We start from the raw sequence: 19,579 nt of genomic DNA on the forward strand, positions 1-19,579 counted from the left end.
AAGAGGTAAGAGAGAGGAGGAAGGTTAATGTTAGTAAGTGTTAGGCATGGACAGGTATGCTAGTGTTAGGAGTGCAGAGGGGGTGGATAGCATTGGCCATGGAGAGGGAGGTTAGTGTTAGGCATGGAGAGGGGGGGGGCTAGTGTTAGTAGTGCAGAGGTGGGTGGACAGCATTAGGCATGGAGAGAGAGGTTAATATTAGGTAGGGGAGGAAGGATAAAGTGTTAGGCATGGAGAGGGATGCTAGTGTTAGGAGTGCAGAGGGGGTGGATAGCATTGGCCATGGAGCCCTAGTGTTAGGTTAGTGTTAGGCATGGAGAGGGGGGATGCTAGTGTTATGAGTTCAGAGTGGGGTGGATAGCATTAGGCATGGAGAAGGAGGTTAATATTAGGTATGGAGAGGGAGTATATAGTTGGGCATGGAGAGGGATGCTAGTGTTAGTAGTGCCGATGTGGGTGGACAGCATTAGCCATGGAGAGGGATGCTAGTGTTAGTAGTGCCGATGTGGGTGGACAGCATTAGGCATGGAGAGGGAAGTTAATATTAGGTATGGGGAAGGAGTATATAGTTAGGCATATAGAGGGATGCTAGTGTTAGGAGTGCAGAGGGGGGTGGATACCATTGGCCATGGAGAGGGAGGTTAGTGTTAGGCATGGAGAGTGGAGGGGGTGCTAGTGTTAGGAGTACAGAGGGGGGTGGATAGCATAAGGCATGGAGAGGGAGGTTAATATTAGGTATGGGGAGGGAGAATATAGTTGGGCATGGAGAGGGATGCTAGTGTTAGGAGTGCAGAGGGGGGTGGATAGCATTGGGCATGGAGAGGTAGGTTAGTGTTAGGCATAGAGAGGGGGGCTAGTGTTAGGCATGGGCAGGAATGATAGTGATATGCTTGAAGAAGGGTGAAGTTAGTGTAAGGACTGGAGACGGCCGTTCCTGCAGAAATTTCCAAGTCACTCCTGTGCCAAATATGATAGCATACATTTGTAATGTTCCCTCAGGAGGGTCGCGCATGATCTGGGTCTGAGAGCAAGGTCTCTGGCAAATGAGACATTCTAGAATGTTTGTTGCCATTAGGAAGGGGTTAAATATGACATGGTTACCTGGTCTGATTTCATACACCACTGTGCCTTCTTTCAAGGAAACTGGTGGCATGGCTTCCTTGCCGGTGTGTTTATAGAAGAATTCAGGGCCGGGCGGATCCCATTCTATGCGGAGATGACAGAGGAGAAAATCATCATATTGTAAAGCCAGCCAAGTCTCTGAGTTTAGATCTGCTTCATTTGCATGTTATAAATCTTTCTTAAATGATCATTACCAATATGAGTGATGTTTTCAGAAATGACCTCACATTCGGTGGGCCAGCGTGGAGGCTGCAGGTGTCCATTTTCCCTGGAGGTGGAGAACAAATCCCGGGGCTCCCTGAGACGTGGGATTATCTGTCCTTTTTGATTATCGAAGATGATCTGTCTGCTCTTAAAACCAGCGCTTTCCAGTAACAGCGAGTCTGAAGGGAGAGGAGAGTAATAAAAATCTCCAACGTGCAGCCATAACAACACCACTTCCCCTCACCATCTAATAAGTGTAACCATGTATATCCAATAATGCCCTCCCTTCAACTAGTGTAGCCATAATGTCTTCCTATAATGTGTAGCCATAATGTCTTCCTATAATGTGCAGCCATAACAACACCCCTTCCCCTCACCATCTAATAAGTGTAGCCATGTATATCCAATAATGCCCTCCCTTCAACTAGTGTAGCCATAATGTCTTCCTATAATGTGTAGCCATAACAACACCCCTTCCCCTCACCATCTAATAAGTGTAGCCATGTACATCCAATAATGCCCTCCCTTCAACTAGTGTAGCCATAATGTCTTCCTATAATGTGCAGGCATAACAACACCCCTTCCCCTCACCATCTAATAAGTGTAGCCATGTACATCCAATAATGTCCTCCCTTCAACTAGTGTAGCCATAATGTCTTCCTATAATGTGCAGGCATAACAACACCCCTTCCCCTCACCATCTAATAAGTGTAGCCATGTACATCCAATAATGTCCTCCCTTCAACTAGTGTAGCCATAATGTCTTCCTATAATGAGCAGCCATAACAACACCCCTTCCCCTCACCATCTAATAAGTGTAGCCATGTACATCCAATAATGTCCTCCCTTCAACTAGTGTAGCCATAATGTCTTCCTATAATGTGCAGGCATAACAACACCCCTTCCCCTCACCATCTAATAAGTGTAGCCATGTACATCCAATAATGTCCTCCCTTCAACTAGTGTAGCCATAATGTCTTCCTATAATGAGCAGCCATAACACCCCTTCCCCTCACCATCTAATAAGTGTAACCATGTACATCCAATAATGTCCTCCCTTCAACTAGTGTAGCCATAATGTCTTCCTATAATGTGCAGGCATAACAACAACCCTTTCCCTCACCATCTAATAAGTGTAGCCATGTACATCCAATAATGTCCTCCCTTCAACTAGTGTAGCCATAATGTCTTCCTATAATGTGCAGGCATAACAACACCCCTTCCCCTCACCATCTAATAAGTGTAGCCATGTATATCCAATAATGCCCTCCCTTCAACTAGTGTAGCCATAATGTCTTCCTATAATGTGCAGGCATAACAACACCCCTTTCCCTCACCATCTAATAAGTGTAGCCATGTACATCCAATAATGCCCTCCCTTCAACTAGTGTAGCCATAATGTCTTCCTATAATGTGCAGGCATAACAACACCCCTTCCCCTCACCATCTAATAAGTGTAGCCATGTACATCCAATAATGCCCTCCCTTCAACTAGTGTAGCCATAATGTCTTCCTATAATGTGCAGGCATAACAACACCCCTTTCCCTCACCATCTAATAAGTGTAGCCATGTACATCCAATAATGTCCTCCCTTCAACTAGTGTAGCCATAATGTCTTCCTATAATGTGCAGGCATAACAACACCCCTTCCCCTCACCATCTAATAAGTGTAGCCATGTACATCCAATAATGTCCTCCCTTCAACTAGTGTAGCCATAATGTCTTCCTATAATGTGCAGCCATAACAACACCCCTTATGGTGCCCATATATGGTACAATTCTTTTTATCCAATCTTACCATTTCTATGTAATATAAAGGAACTGCCTAAATTATCCTTTGAGTATATTCACTTAATTTACCCGTATACTATATAGAAATGGTAAGATTGGATGAAAAAAATTGTACCATGTATGGGCACCATAAAGGTGGCCACTGATGATCCAATCTTTTTCATCCAATTTTACCAAATCTATGTAGTAGAAGAGTAAACTGAGTAAATATATTGAATTAATACTATAGGCAGTTCCCCTATACTACATAGAAATGGTAAGATTGGATGTAAAAGATTGGATCATTAGTGGCCACCATTAAGCTCAACACACCATACAATCTTGGTTGTACAGATTTACCAAATCTATGTAGTATAAGGGCCAACAGATTGAAAATACCTTGAATGATTGAATGGATAAGCTCTAAAGGTGGCCACACACGATACAATAAATGATATAATTTTACAGCAATTCGATAAAAACGATCGGATCTCCCGAAAAAAATCTAAAGCTTTTTTTCATTCGACTGAAAAATCCGATCGGATTTCCTGTTTTTTTCGATTTTTATTTATCCGGAATGCCAGATATTTTTCTTCAATATCTCTAAAGACTGTATGGTGTGTGTTAGATTGACAATTTATTAATATACACACCCTAGCAATTTTGTCAGAGTTTCCAATCATTTTTATCATAATTGGGGAAAAATTTAACATAGGTGTGTGGTACATTGGTCATATTTTTGAAATGTTACAATCAGTCAGAAAAAATGATATTTGCACAGAGATAAGCGCTACACCTAAATACTGTATATATTGGAGCTGCCCCTTCAATATTAACATTCAACAATATTCCAAAAGAAGGTGGCCTCTACACAATAAAAAATGTAAATATGAGTCCCCAGTCTGTAAAGTAATATTCCTGCAACTTGACAGTAGCGAATTATATCAGCAGTATCCTCCAAAGGTGTACTATCCGCCACCACACCACCAGGAAACAGACTCACCAGATCCTCAGACCTCAAAGGAGGTCTAATAACGCGTTGGGACACTTAGGGCCGTCCCCCACCTCCTCTGGTTATTGTCCGCCTTTACCTTCGACCCAATATCTCATACAAACATATGCGTCAGCACATATACTCCTCAAAGGAAGAAAAAGCTGACATAGCATAATACTGTAAAACTTTAATAAAATTTAAAAACAAGTTGCACTCACAATGCGTAGACTCAATGTATGGGCTCAGAGTTTTTTTTGTCACGGGCTCTCCCCCGTTTAAGTTGGGCTCCGGCTGCCTTTCTGTGTCCTCCCGGATCTGCGTGGATGGTGCCAAGTGCGCACTAGCTTCCCCCACCGCCGTTTAGGACGCCAGCCAGACGCTCCTCACTCAGTTTGCTTTACTCTCACTTCCGCGTCTAAGCCCCACCCGACATGTTTCGTCATAAAGACTCATCAGGAGCTGGGGCTTGACGCGTTCATGAGAGCTTAAATACCTCCTCCTCCCTATCGTGGCCCAGTGCGTTCCATGCCTCAGCATGATGCGCACTATGCGTCCCATCAGAGCGGACCCAATCACGTGCTTCAGTTTTCTGTGGCCTGCGCATGCGTGCCTACCAGACTAGGGGCACCATGCGCTCCACAGTAACAACGTGCGTCACACTCTGCGTTCCGGCTTTTGTAGTTCCGGATTCCGTAGGCTAACTACTCTATGTGAACAGGAATTCTAGTTTAAAAGATAGATATATATATATATATATATATATATATATATATATATATATATATATACATAGTCTCTTCAGGTACATCATAAGAGACACCCTCTCCCCACCGCTTCTCAATAACCACATATTGTTGTTATTCCTATGCTTGCAATCCCCGCAGCCCACTTAAAGGGGAAGTGCTCGTTTACATTACAGTGGATATACATTAACAGTTTCTGCATCCTTTACAGTGAAGTGAACATTTTTCAACACCTTTATGACAATCCTACATATATTACTTTACTATGTGTATGTATCTCCCCCATCCTATATGCGTATTACTCCATACCCTTACTTCCCCAGCAGGATACTCTTCATTTATGTTTTAAGTGCATATTTTGCCCCCCCCCCCTCCTCTCTCTCATTCCCCTAGGTGACCCTTAATAGGTAAACCCCCCCATGTTTGGGTCCTATAATAACTCTGAATTGTGATAATCAACCCAAAAAAACAAATTTAAACAACAATCTTCAAACACCATGATATACGTGATAGGTAGCAAACTTCCACCCCTCCCCCCTTCCATGTAAAGACCCCCTTATAGCACTCGAATATAATCCTTGGTCCCAAACATTGGTAGGGTCCTATCAAAGGGTCACATATTTCAATCCCCCAAAAAGCATGCTATATCCTCATCTATGTTTAAACCTTGGGGTTCAAGGGTATCTAGATTATATATCCACCTAGTCTCTGCCTGTGATATGGCTTTAGTTTTATTACAACCCCTCCAGCTGGGTATAAGTTTATAGATGCCACAAAAAGACATCTGTTTTGGATCACATGCGTGGGTATCCCCAAAATGTGCAGACAAGCTATGGGTGGGGAAACCTTTAGTTACATTCCTTGTATGTTCCCCCATCCGTTCTTTTAAGGTTCTTGTGGTACGTCCTACATACTGGCGTCCACATGGGCACCATGCCAGATATACCACAAATTTGTCATTACAGCTAATGAACTGTCTAATTTTGAATATTTTTCCATTGCTTGATGATCTAATTTCTGTGGTTTTTACGGGCTTGCTTTCTCTACATGATTTACACGTCTTACATGGATAGAAGCCAGGTCTCTGCCATCCTGATGGGACAAGGGATTTTTTGGGGGGTTCAACACAGCTAGGGGCTACCATATTTCTCAAGTTAGGGGCCTTACGGTAAATAAATTTGGGTCTGTCCGGAATTATAGTTCTAAGAATAGGGTCTGTTTCCAAAATTCTCCAATGTTTCTGGATAATACTTTGTAGATGTCTATATTGACTACTAAATCCTGTTACGAAGGCACATTGATAATTCTGTGCTTCCCCATCTTCTTTATCTTTATTTCTATTTTGAATCAATAGCGCCCTTTCTCTCCCTCTGATCTCTTCTATTTCTATATCTAGTTGGTCATTTGAATACCCCTTCTCTATAAATCTTTGTTTAAGAGTATTGGCCTGAGTGTCATATTGTTCTATTTCAGTGCAGTTCCTTCGTATGCGGAGGAACTGCCCTTTGGGTATGTTTCTTTTCCATTGTGGGTGGTGACAACTGTTGGTAGGTATAAACCCATTTCGATCTGTGGGTTTGAAGTAGGTGATAGTTTGTATATTTCCTCCTATATTCAGGAGTTCTAAATCCAAAAATTTGATTTTTTCCATACTTTTGGTAGCAGTGAGAGTAATCCCCAGATCGTTTAAATTAATTTCCTCCAAAAAAACTTTCCAGTGCTAGGTGCCCTCCCCCCCCATATGAAAAACAGGTCAGCTATAAAACGATGCCACGTTTTAATATTGTCATTACCCATTACAATTTGTTCCTCCCACCTACCCATAAATAAATTTGCCACACTGGGGGCGTGGCTAGCCCCCATGGCACATCCCCTGTGCTGTGTATAGTAATTGTGATTGTGCCAAAAGTAATTTGATTTCAACGCAAAGTCCAACAATCTGAGAATATACTCCCCCTGTTCTTTTTTAAGACTATTATCTTGTTGCATATAATAATTGACTGCCTCCAACCCCAATTCATGTTTGATGTTAGTGTACAGCGATGCCACATCGGCCGTCACCATAATATCCCCCTCTTTCATTTTGTAACCGTCCACTACTTGCAAAAAATGTTTTGTATCTTTCAAAACATGTGGTAATTTAGCCACAAGAGGCTGTAAATATTCATCTATATATTGTCCTAATTTGTGTGTCACTGATCTGATGCCGCTAATTATGGGCCGTCCCCATAAATTTATTTATGGGTAGGTGGGAGGAACAAATTGTAATGGGTAATGACAATATTAAAACGTGGCATCGTTTTATAGAAGACCTGTTTTTCATATGGGGGGGGAGGGCACCTAGCACTGGAAAGTTTTTTGGAGGAAATTAATTTAAACGATCTGGGGATTACTCTCACTGCTACCAAAAGTATGGAAAAAAATCAAATTTTTGGATTTAGAACTCCTGAATATAGGAGGAAATATACAAACTATCACCTACTTCAAACCCACAGATCGAAATGGGTTTATACCTACCAACAGTTGTCACCACCCACAATGGAAAAGAAACATACCCAAAGGGCAGTTCCTCCGCATACGAAGGAACTGCACTGAAATAGAACAATATGACACTCAGGCCAATACTCTTAAACAAAGATTTATAGAGAAGGGGTATTCAAATGACCAACTAGATATAGAAATAGAAGAGATCAGAGGGAGAGAAAGGGCGCTATTGATTCAAAATAGAAATAAAGATAAAGAAGATGGGGAAGCACAGAATTATCAATGTGCCTTCGTAACAGGATTTAGTAGTCAATATAGACATCTACAAAGTATTATCCAGAAACATTGGAGAATTTTGGAAACAGACCCTTTTCTTAGAACTATAATTCCGGACAGACCCAAATTTATTTACCGTAAGGCCCCTAACTTGAGAAATATGGTAGCCCCTAGCTGTGTTGAACCCCCCAAAAAAATCCCTTCTCCCATCAGGATGGCAGAGACCTGGCTTCTATCCATGTAAGACGTGTAAATCATGTAGAGAAAGCAAGCCCGTAAAAACCACAGAAATTAGATCATCAAGCAATGGAAAAATATTCAAAATTAGACAGTTCATTAGCTGTAATGACAAATTTGTGGTATATCTGGCATGGTGCCCATGTGGACGCCAGTATGTAGGACGTACCACAAGAACCTTAAAAGAACGGATGGGGGAACATACAAGGAATGTAACTAAAGGTTTCCCCACCCATAGCTTGTCTGCACATTTTGGGGATACCCACGCATGTGATCCAAAACAGATGTCTTTTTGTGGCATCTATAAACTTATACCCAGCTGGAGGGGTTGTAATAAAACTAAAGCCATATCACAGGCAGAGACTAGGTGGATATATAATCTAGATACCCTTGAACCCCAAGGTTTAAACATAGATGAGGATATAGCATGCTTTTTGGGGGATTGAAATATGTGACCCTTTGATAGGACCCTACCAATGTTTGGGACCAAGGATTATATTCGAGTGCTATAAGGGGGTCTTTACATGGAAGGGGGGAGGGGTGGAAGTTTGCTACCTATCACGTATATCATGGTGTTTGAAGATTGTTGTTTAAATTTGTTTTTTTGGGTTGATTATCACAATTCAGAGTTATTATAGGACCCAAACATGGGGGGGTTTACCTATTAAGGGTCACCTAGGGGAATGAGAGAGAGGAGGGGGGGGGGGCAAAATATGCACTTAAAACATAAATGAAGAGTATCCTGCTGGGGAAGTAAGGGTATGGAGTAATACGCATATAGGATGGGGGAGATACATACACATAGTAAAGTAATATATGTAGGATTGTCATAAAGGTGTTAAAAAATGTTCACTTCACTGTAAAGGATGCAGAAACTGTTAATGTATATCCACTGTAATGTAAACGAGCACTTCCCCTTTATGTGGGCTGCGGGGATTGCAAGCATAGGAATAACAACAATATGTGGTTATTGAGAAGCGGTGGGGAGAGGGTGTCTCTTATGATGTACCTGAAGAGACTATATATATATATATATATATATATATATATATATATATATATATATATATATATATATATATATATATATATATATATATATATATATATATATATATATATATATATATATATATATATATATATATATATATATATCTTTTAAACTAGAATTCCTGTTCACATAGAGTAGTTAGCCTACGGAATCCGGAACTACAAAAGCCGGAACGCAGAGTGTGACGCACGTTGTTACTGTGGAGCGCATGGTGCCCCTAGTCTGGTAGGCACGCATGCGCAGGCCACAGAAAACTGAAGCACGTGATTGGGTCCGCTCTGATGGGACGCATAGTGCGCATCATGCTGAGGCATGGAACGCACTGGGCCACGATAGGGAGGAGGAGGTATTTAAGCTCTCATGAACGCGTCAAGCCCCAGCTCCTGATGAGTCTTTATGACGAAACATGTCGGGCGGGGCTTAGACGCGGAAGTGAGAGTAAAGCAAACTGAGTGAGGAGCGTCTGGCTGGCGTCCTAAACGGCGGTGGGGGAAGCTAGTGCGCACTTGGCACCATCCACGCAGATCCGGAAAGACACAGAAAGGCAGCCGGAGCCCAACTTAAACGGGGGAGAACCCGTGACAAAAAAACTCTGAGCCCATACATTGAGTCTACGCATTGTGAGTGCAACTTGTTTTTAAATTTTATTAAAGTTTTACAGTATTATCCTATGTCAGCTTTTTCTTCCTTTGAGGAGTATATGTGCTGACGCATATGTTTGTATGAGATATCGGGTCGAAGGTAAAGGCGGACAATAACCAGAGGAGGTGGGGGACGGCCCTAAGTGTCCCAACGCGTTATTAGACCTCCTTTGAGGTCTGAGGATCTGGTGAGTCTGTTTCCTGGTGGTGTGGTGGCGGATAGTACACCTTTGGAGGATACTGCTGATATAATTCGCTACTGTCAAGTTGCAGGAATATTACTTTACAGACTGGGGACTCATATTTACATTTTTTATTGTGTAGACGCCACCTTCTTTTGGAATACAGTCAGAAAAATTGATTGCAATTCTTAAATTGAACAGATATTTAAAAAAAATTGTATGGTGTGTGGCCACCTTTATACATGAAAGTGGTAAGATTGAACAACCAAGATTGTATGGTGTGTGGCCACCTTTATACATGAAAGTGGTAAGATTGAACAACCAAGATTGTATGGTGTGTGTTGAGCCTTACCCTCACCATCTAATAAGACATTTAGCCATGTCCATCAATGACGCCCTACCTTCAACAAGTACAGCCACATTGTCTCCCAACACCTTCTAATAACAAACGTAGCCATGTCTATCCAATGACGCCCTCCCTTCAATAAGTGCAGCCATATTGTCTCCCTGTAACGTGCAGCCATAACAACATCCCACCAACACCTTCTAATAACAAGTTTAGCCATGTTTATCCAATGACGCCCTCCCTTCAACAATTGTAGCCATGTCTCCCTGTAATGTGCAGCCATAATAACATCCCACCAACACCTTCTAATAAGAAGTTTGGCTATACTGCAACAGATGCAGGCACCTATGGGCTGGGTTTCAAACTGGGGACCCAGCACAGCAACACCACTAAATAAAATTGTTAGGGTCACACACCTTCTAAGGTATACCAAACTTTCTTTATTGTTTCATAACTACACAAACCCCCCATAAATACCCACAATACCATCACATAGATCCCAACATTTTAAAACCAGCAATTGCGGAGCCTTCACAGCTGTATGCACGTAAACAATGTAAAGTGATGCACATATATAGGTATAATTTCTCCTGGCCAGGAATAAACTACGCCACCATCACATTCGTCCGCGCATACTTCCCAGTGCCCTTGCGGTCTAAAATACATTGGCAAAACAAAAAAGAGCATTAAAAGAGAGAGTATTGGAACATTTCTGTTGAATTACAAGTGGGAAGGCTACAGGAATAATCTATGATCACTACAGGGACCATCATCAGAACAGCCTGAGGGGGACCTCAGTTAGGGGAATTTATGGTTTAAAAATTTCTGGGAGAAGGGGTGACTTTGATGAGGTCCTTTACTGCAAAGAAGCTATGTGGATCTTCAAACTTGGGAGTGTAACTCCGGGTGGATTGAATGCAGAATTGGACCTATCCCCCTTCCTCAGGGCAAATAGATACAGCTAGCTATATAGTGATCCCCCCCCACGTTGAATTATATGTGAGATGATAAATTTGAACCTTATGATTAGATTATGTCCGTGAGTAGGGCATGAGGTATGCGTGGAACCGCAGCGCATGGATTGTGCCATGGCTATGGACTGTGCCTTTAAGTGTGTATCACACATATATAAGATACAAAACATCTCTGTATGCTGCTAAGACAGGATGGAGGGAATGCTAATATGTATCTGAGCAACTTTGGAAAAAACATTTCATATCAGAAAAATAAATAATTGGGATACTGTTTAATCCACACACTGCTATTGCCGATATCCGTGATCTGGAACTATGTATAAAAGAAAGAAACTGCTATAACTTTAATTTGCCCTGAGAACATCATACTGTTGTATGCTGTCAATGTGCGCTTATTGCATAACAATCCCTATGGAATATATGCTATCCGTATTAAACCCACCCCTGAAAAAATGCTCTGCACAGATCAATGCAAATGGTATGGCTACGGAGACAAGGGGCGGGGCCAAGGAGGATACATAGGACGGGGTAGAAGGAGGCATGGACACACCCTGATGAAACGTCCAATGAGGACGTGAAACGCGTCGGTGGGCGGAGCCAAAGCGGATGCGTGTGACGCAGCATCCCTCTCACACGTTACCAGTGGGATCCCGGGCTGGCGTCCTCTACCTAGCGGGAATAGCGCTGTGAGGTGGTCGTGCTGACCCCAGCGCGAATAAAGCAGGAGTGACTGGCTATCCAACTAAGGACCCGGGACATACCGAGGATAATAGCTGACAACTGGAGGGGTGAGATCAACCTATGCTGCCAGGCTATAAGCGGCGGCAGATGAACTGTGCACAGTGAATGGAACATTATCTTGCCTGATTACAGTGCACTGGACACCATTGCTCTGACACAGGGGGGGGCCCCCAATGAGTTATAACAGCTGTGGCACAAGTGTGAAAGGAGGAAGTATGCGCGGACGAATGTGATGGTGGCGTAGTTTATTCCTGGCCAGGAGAAATTATACCTATATATGTGCATCACTTTACATTGTTTACATGCATACAGCTGTGAAGGCTCTGCAATTGCTGGTTTTAAAATGTTGGGATCTATGTGATGGTATTGTGGGTATTTATGTTGGGTTTGTGTAGTTATGCAACAATAAAGAAAGTTTGGTATACCTTAGAAGGTGTGTGACCCTAACAATTTTATTTAGTGGCGTCTATGTATATCTAAGGGTTAACTTTCCCCCTTATTGTGTTAGGGGTACAGGAGCCAAACTGCAACTACATTTCTAGCTATATAAATTTATTGACCCAGCACAGCAAGGCAAGAGTGCTAACCACTACACAACTGTGCTGCCCATATATGCAAGTCCCTGATTTGCTAGTCATGATCATGTGCTAAAGCAGGATGTGATCACAGCAATTCAGACCTTTGCAAATCTATTAGCTGATCAAACAAACCACATGCTTCTACACAAGTTCTCCTAGACATGCCCATCACTATTCTGGTGTTATTTTTAATATTTGCCACTTGATTGCCTGTACAAAATACAGTGCCACCCTCTGGTGCAGTTATGGAATAGCGGCCAAACTGGAAGTTAAAATCATACAGATCAATTTCTTTTGGTCGTCTGGGCAGGAAAATCTGTCTGATTCGCTGTCAGTGGCTGATTGGTCCTTCCTCCTGTTTCGCCGCGCTGGTCGCAATAAAATCTCTTCATCGTTTGCTTTATTTTCTGAAATAAATGCATACGGTACATAAATGATGCTGTTTGGTAGTTCATGGAAAAGATAGAAGTACAGTAATTTATATAGAACAAAGCTCAGACACTGAGTCTGCAAAGCAACCAATCAGGGTTCACTTTATATTAAATTTAACTGTAACAATAAAATAAGTCCGCAAGTCATACAATATGTCCCTGGGGAGGGGACAAAAAAAGTTTAAGAGGAACTTACACCCTGGACTGAACTTCTTCCCAATCAGTCGCCGATACCCCCTTTCCCATGAGAAATCTTTAAGTTTTCTCAAATAGATCATCAGGGGGTCTGTGTGGCTCATATTGTGATGAAACCCCTCCCATAGTGTGATGTCAGGTCCAGGGTCCTGACAGTTTCTTGTCTGCTGTGAACCTCATTGCATTGTGGGAAATAGCGGCTGTGTCCAACTGCCAAGGAAGCTACATCTCCCTCTGTGCATATATGTACATAAAAAAAAACTTTTGACCTATCACATTGTTAGTGAATGTGTTTATAGATAAAGGCAGTTGGTATACTGTCTGCCAGTCGTAAAGATGATGACCTGCAGGCTCACGTTGGATCATATATGAACAAATTTGCATGCGAGTATCAACCATTTCTTGATCTATCTTCTATTTTTTTTACTTCTCATTTTTCCCCTACTACTATCTTTCCTCTTTAGCAACATTTGAGACATTCCCTGAAGTGTTTTGACTGCTCCTATAATACTTCGCTATCCTAAGACACAATGGTCTAATGGTACAGCCCACATATTGAAGGCGATAACTACTGCAAGTTACAACGTACAACACAAACCTAGTGTTGCAGTTAATAAATAGGCGAATATGTGAGTAGGTATGTGATAGGGAATGAGTTACCATGAGACACAGAGAGGGCATGACATGCAGTAGTGTGAACTGCACAGTATCTTCATGTGGAAAGATCGCATTTGTGGGAACCCTTTGTAGAGAGGCAAGAAAGCGATCTTGTTTTGGGGCACAAGTGAACAAGCTCAGGGACAGGATGGAATCTAAGGAGGGAGCCCACCTAAGAAAATTGACAGCCAGTATCCAAGAGTATAAAATAGGAAGACTATTTCAAAACTTCAATAACTTTATTATATTCCTGGCTGTAAACTGTGACATATCGGATGACCAGCGGGTATACAGCATAGTGTACAGCTGCTAAGCGGGGTGACCTCACTATAAAAGCATACAGGGAGACACTGCAGCAAGCACCGCCTTTTTTTTCCCAACTCTCCCTTATTTATTTATAAATCGCCAACATATTACGCAGCACTGTACATTAGTTAAAATTACAGGCAATATTTAGGGGTGACAGCAATAAGACAATAGAGGAATACAAGAAAAAACAGATCACACAGCACGAGTACAAGGTAATGCTTAGTCAGTCACTGGATGGGAGCATGGAGATTAGGCAAGTCCAGTTCACTCAAGAGTTCACTTGGATCCATAGGATGGGTGTACGGTAATGGAGGTGCGTGAACAGGTAGGAGACATAAGGAGGAGGGCCCTGCCCAAAGGCTCACAATTTAGAGGGAGAGGTGGGGACACAAAAGGTAGGGGACCAGAGTTCAGCTCTGGATTTAGAGCACTAGTAAGGGGGGGTAGGCCAAAGTAAAAAGGTGAGTTTTGAGGGCCTTCTTGATAATGCTGAAGGAGGGGGAAACCCTAATGGGGGGAGGTAGGGAGTTCCATAGTGTTGGAGCAGCTCTTAAGAAGTCCTGGAGGCATGCATGAAATTGGGTGATGCGGGGTGCAGTCAGGCGAAGTTCATTGGAGGAGCGGAGTGAGAGGTTAGGTGTGTACCTCTGGGTAAGATTGGAAATGTAGGTTGGGCAGGTTTTGTGGACAGATTTGTAGCTCAGACACATTATCTTGAATCTGGTTCTGGACTGGATAGGAAGCCAGTGGAGGGATTTGCAGAGGGGAGCCACCGTGGTGGAGCGATGGGAGAAGTGGATAATTCTGGCCACTGCATTCATGACGGACTGCAGTGGGTCAATTCAGGTCATAGGGAGACCAGACAGAAAAGCATTGCAATAGTCAAGGCGGGAAATTACGAGGGCATGGATGAGGAGTTTGGTGGTGGCAGAGGTCAAGAAAGGGCGAACCTTGCAGATGTTCCCTTGATGTTTCATTTGTGATAAAGATAATAACTTATCCAGTAGGTAAACCTGTGTGAGTGTTACTGTGCCAGTAAAGGGAAGAGAAGGAAAGTCTCTACTAGTACAAAGGGCTAATGTAAACACAAACAGATGAGACAAAGTCCTCTGACCTGCCTGACCTACTCATGGAAAATCTTTGGTCAACAGGCATGATACAACCTTCTATACAGCAGTATTTGGACTACAGCATCTAAACAAAACAGTTCTATGTATTGGCTGCTTAACTATACTGAATACCATATTGTATCATTTCTGCGACTGGCGTTACACAGGACTGGATTGAGATAAAGCAAGATAAACAGGTGCATTAGGTGTGCAATTACCTTTATAATACCCATAGTATCTCAGGTGACGTTGCATAAAGCTGTCATATGGGTCCCTCAGGAGCTGGAAAAAACACGGTTTGATATTAGAGCATCTCTGTACAGCCAAACTTCAAGCACAGCACATCCCAAACATCATAAGCAGTGACCAATTCTATCCCTTTTAGTCTTATTATTGCATTGAATATTACAATGACATTTGTACTTTTCATGCAATAATACAACACGGAAACAGGTGGAAAAAAGAAATACTAATTTAAAACAGACCTCTATTAACAATATCTAAGGGCCTATTTGGAATGCCAACTACGGTACATACGTCCCAACTTTTTGAGTAAAGAAAAAGGGACATGTTAAGCCATGCCTCATCACACCTCTAACCACGCCCCCAACACACCCCTTGCCATGCATATCCTAAAGAATTCAGAATCAAAAGATGTAATTTTATAACTCAAACCACTGGTCCTTTCTCTTCTCATTATTTTTTCTTAATTTTAACATTTTAAAATAAGAAGTATATCAATTTAATTAATAGAAATAAAGTTTACAGTTAGTAAACACAGTTTTCTGTAGAAAAATACATATTAACACAGATCCATACATCAGTCCTGAAGGAGGGACAAATGAGATAGAAAGAGGGACAGAGGGGATTCCCAAAGAGGGACTGTCCCTCCAAAAGAGGCACAATTGGGAGCTATGCAACTAGGTTATACCTTATTGAGTAAGGGCATCCATGCATTACTAGATTTTTGGAATCGATATCCGGCCAGATTCGATCAAAATGATCAAATCTGGCAGATATCGATGCTGCAATATGGCCACCCGATCGATCGATTTCTGGCCAGAATCAGTCGAAAGGATCAGTGGGGCATGCTGGAAAATCTTGATTGCAAGGGCTCGATCAGGTGCACATTAGCAATGGCAATCAGTTTCCAGACAATCGATGGACCCTCGGGAGTAGTCCCCTCCAAGTGTATGTATCCCGCCCCCAGAACGGTGGTGACGGTGGTGTTGCATGCTCACCTGTCACGCTGGCGCAAAAATCCTCACCTCCTCTGTTGTCTGGTGTTTTTTTGAATTGTCATTGTGAGCGCCGGTACTACATGACACCAACGCATATATTAGCATCACTTCATGTGCCAGCGTCACATGGTACAGCCATTCGTGGTGACAAATTCGGATTTGACCAGACACCGGCATGACAGGTGAGCCTTTAACACTCACCGGGGGGACTATTAGTGGGAGCTAAAGACGACACACATACACTGGGGGGGGGGAGGGGGGGGGGCCCGGGCAGGCAGCAGTGCTGGGATGATTTCCAATAAATAGATTTAATGGTGAAATCTGATGAAAATCATGTAGACATGCAATAGATCCCTCTCTGATCACATTGGATCAGGGCAGATTGACAGGTATATGGCCACGCAGATATTGAGCTGGGAATTGAACATGGTAGTTTAGCGCTGCAAGATGAAAGTTCTAACCCAAGATGATACTGTGCAATATCCACATGGCTAATCTGTACCCTATCAAAGGTCATGCAAGCCTGAAAAACAAAACAAAGCAGGGCCGGTGTCCTGGATTGCTCACTGGTCACTGCTGCCTTTTCTGTAGTATACTGGGGTGAGCAACCTCCTCTTATCCCTGCTGTCTGCCAGGAGATAGGCTTGCTTTGCTGCTTAGTATCTGCATTGGTACTAGATTCCTCTTACTAATTCCACTGGTTCGTGCATGTGCACTTAATGTTAGTCTGTAGGACCTGGGACCGCTGAAAAGGTACCAGTGAGTGGAGGAGTGCACAGAACCATCAATTTACAAATGCAGGGCAGAGCTGAATTATTTAGTACAAGGTCTGGGACGATTGCGTGACCCAGCATGTAGCGAGGTCCAGTGGGGCACTAATTGTAAGGACGATGGACTTGTCCATCACTCGTCGTTTCAAGATCTGCTGTGGCTGTACACACACACACACACACACACACACACACACACACACACACACACACACACACACACACACACACACACACACACACACACACACACACACACACACACACACACACACACACACACACACACACACACACACACACACACACACACACACACACACACACACACACACACACACACACACACACACACACACACACACACACACACACACACACACACACACACACACACACCTTGTTTGGTATAAATTCCAAGAGAAAGCCTCTTCTCTAATGCTAGGTACACACTGAGATTTTCTGGCACATTTACTGTCCAATCGTTTTGTTTCCAACATGTCCGATCTGATTTTTGATCGATTTCCGAGCATTTTCCAATCGATTTCCTATTGAAGTGAACGGAAAATGGACGGAAATCAGATCGGACATGTTGGAAATAATCTGCCAGAAAATCTCATACTGTGTACCAGCATAAAAACAACATGGCAGCAAGGTTGTGTGTGCTTGAACAAAGACTTCTGGGACAATGTCCTTTGGACAGACAGACAAGATCAAAGTGCAGATGTTTGCTTCTAATGCACAGTGCCAAGTGTAGTGAAAACCAAACACATATCAGCACAAACACCTCACATCAACTGTCAAGCACAGTGGTGGAGTAGTGATAATTTGGCATACATTAAAAAAGGCACCTGGAAAAAAAGGCGCAGGGGATTGCCACTGGTAGAACATAATTAAAATTACCAATATTCTTTTACTGAATTCTGATAGTAAAATATAGATAATCTTTTCCGCTATTTGACTACGACTAAACCTAACCCTTCTCTCACACACAGAACCCTCCCTCTCCCAATGCCTAACACAGAACCGTCCATCTACCTATGCCTAACCCTTAAACCCCCCTGGTGGTGCCTAAACCTTAACCTTCCCCCCGCCGCAGAGCTACGATTTGCGGCAATGAGAGTAAAGTTGGGATCAGGAATACACTCGATCAAATAGTTGGCGCCAAGTCCTACTGCTATGCCAATTGGGGCTTTGCAAAGCCGCAATTTACATAGTGGGAAGGGTCAGCACCCGCTATTTTATCGGGTGCCTCCCTGCACCCAACTTTACTCTCATTGCCTCAAATAACGGCTTTTGGTGCCCAACCCATACCCCCCCCCCCCCCCAATTATGTCCCCTAAACATTAACCCTCCCCCGGTGGTGCCTAAACCTTAGCCTCCCCACCACAGAGCCGTGATTTGCGGCAAAGAAGGGGAATTTGGGAGTCGGGTATGTAATTTTATTAACATGAAGCATCTGAAGCCTCTATATTATCGGGTGCCTCCAGGCCGAAGAAGGTGGTTTGGGCGCAGGGAACTCACCACTTGGCGCCCAAACCAGGAGCCCCATAGCAGCAATGTTATGCTGCACGGGGCACGTAACGGTAATTTGGGTCTCTGGCAGTTGCCGGACCCCGAATTACATTTCCCTCCAAGTTGCAACGACTTGGAGGGGGAATAGTATTTAACGCCGCAGGGTAGTCTTGCGGTAGCAGGGAGAGTCGTCGTCATCGGCTCTCCCGGCACCCAACTCACCGATGGCCGTGCAATATGTATGCCTCCAGACACCCAAACATCACTTCATTGCCACAAATCAAAGTGGCTGTAACGATTGCGGAATCGTCTCCGTGGTCAGCGCACCAGACGTGCGCTGACGCGGCGGATTTCCTCCACAAGCGTATAATTGAGGACACCCAGACTAGGTGCTATGCACCTGCAGAGGGAAATTCCTGTCGGCAGGTGGAGCTGTGGAGTGCAGAGGAACAGCTCCTCTGCCCTACCACACACGCCAGACAGGAATTGTACGAAGGGAAGAAACGCAATCGCAAGAGAAGCGATTGAGAGTGAGCACAGAGACAGATTGTGTGTGTGTGCATAAAATTAGTCGCCAACCCGCGACTGTGCACACACCACAGCAGATAAGAAGCAGGAACGCGATCGCGAGAGGTGCAATCGCCAGACGTGACACAAGGTACAGCAAGGCGGAGCACGAGAGTAGCAAAGGCACAGCAAATAATACAATAAGGAAATACGGAAAATAACAAAAGCTAGCTAACCGCGAACACCGCACTCATTCGCAACAGTGCACGCGGTTATGCGCGGTCTCCACGTGATAAGCACAATAGAGACAAGCACGCCTAACTAACCATTAACAGACAAACATGAAACAGAGGACGCGAGCGCTTGCTTAACGGTTACCTCACCGAGCCTCCAGCAAGCGCAGCAGACAAGACAGACACACGAAAACAGGGACAAGTGACAGAAGGATCCCCAGCGCTAGCGAAAAGTGGCTAGCGTGATCCCAGAAGACAGAACAGA

The 19,579-nt window shown here is 43.4% G+C and overlaps 1 protein-coding gene across 4 annotated transcripts in view; it reads right to left on the minus strand.

Annotated features, from left to right (window-relative positions):
* AGBL2 (AGBL carboxypeptidase 2) overlaps positions 1–19,579 on the minus strand; it is a 182,489-nt gene that overhangs the window by 147,013 nt on the left and 15,897 nt on the right. For all 4 annotated transcript variants that reach the window (XM_068260392.1, XM_068260391.1, XM_068260390.1 and 1 more), the window contains 4 exons: positions 15,267–15,330; positions 12,629–12,754; positions 1,317–1,505; positions 1,102–1,206 (listed from right to left, as the gene is read on the minus strand). In XM_068260392.1, coding sequence (XP_068116493.1) covers positions 1,102–1,206; positions 1,317–1,505; positions 12,629–12,754; positions 15,267–15,330 — 484 coding nt within the window. The remainder of the gene's footprint in view (positions 1–1,101; positions 1,207–1,316; positions 1,506–12,628; positions 12,755–15,266; positions 15,331–19,579) is intronic.

The sequence above is a fragment of the Hyperolius riggenbachi genome, chromosome 11 (genome assembly GCF_040937935.1).
Source record: "Hyperolius riggenbachi isolate aHypRig1 chromosome 11, aHypRig1.pri, whole genome shotgun sequence".
NCBI lineage: Eukaryota > Metazoa > Chordata > Amphibia > Anura > Hyperoliidae > Hyperolius > Hyperolius riggenbachi.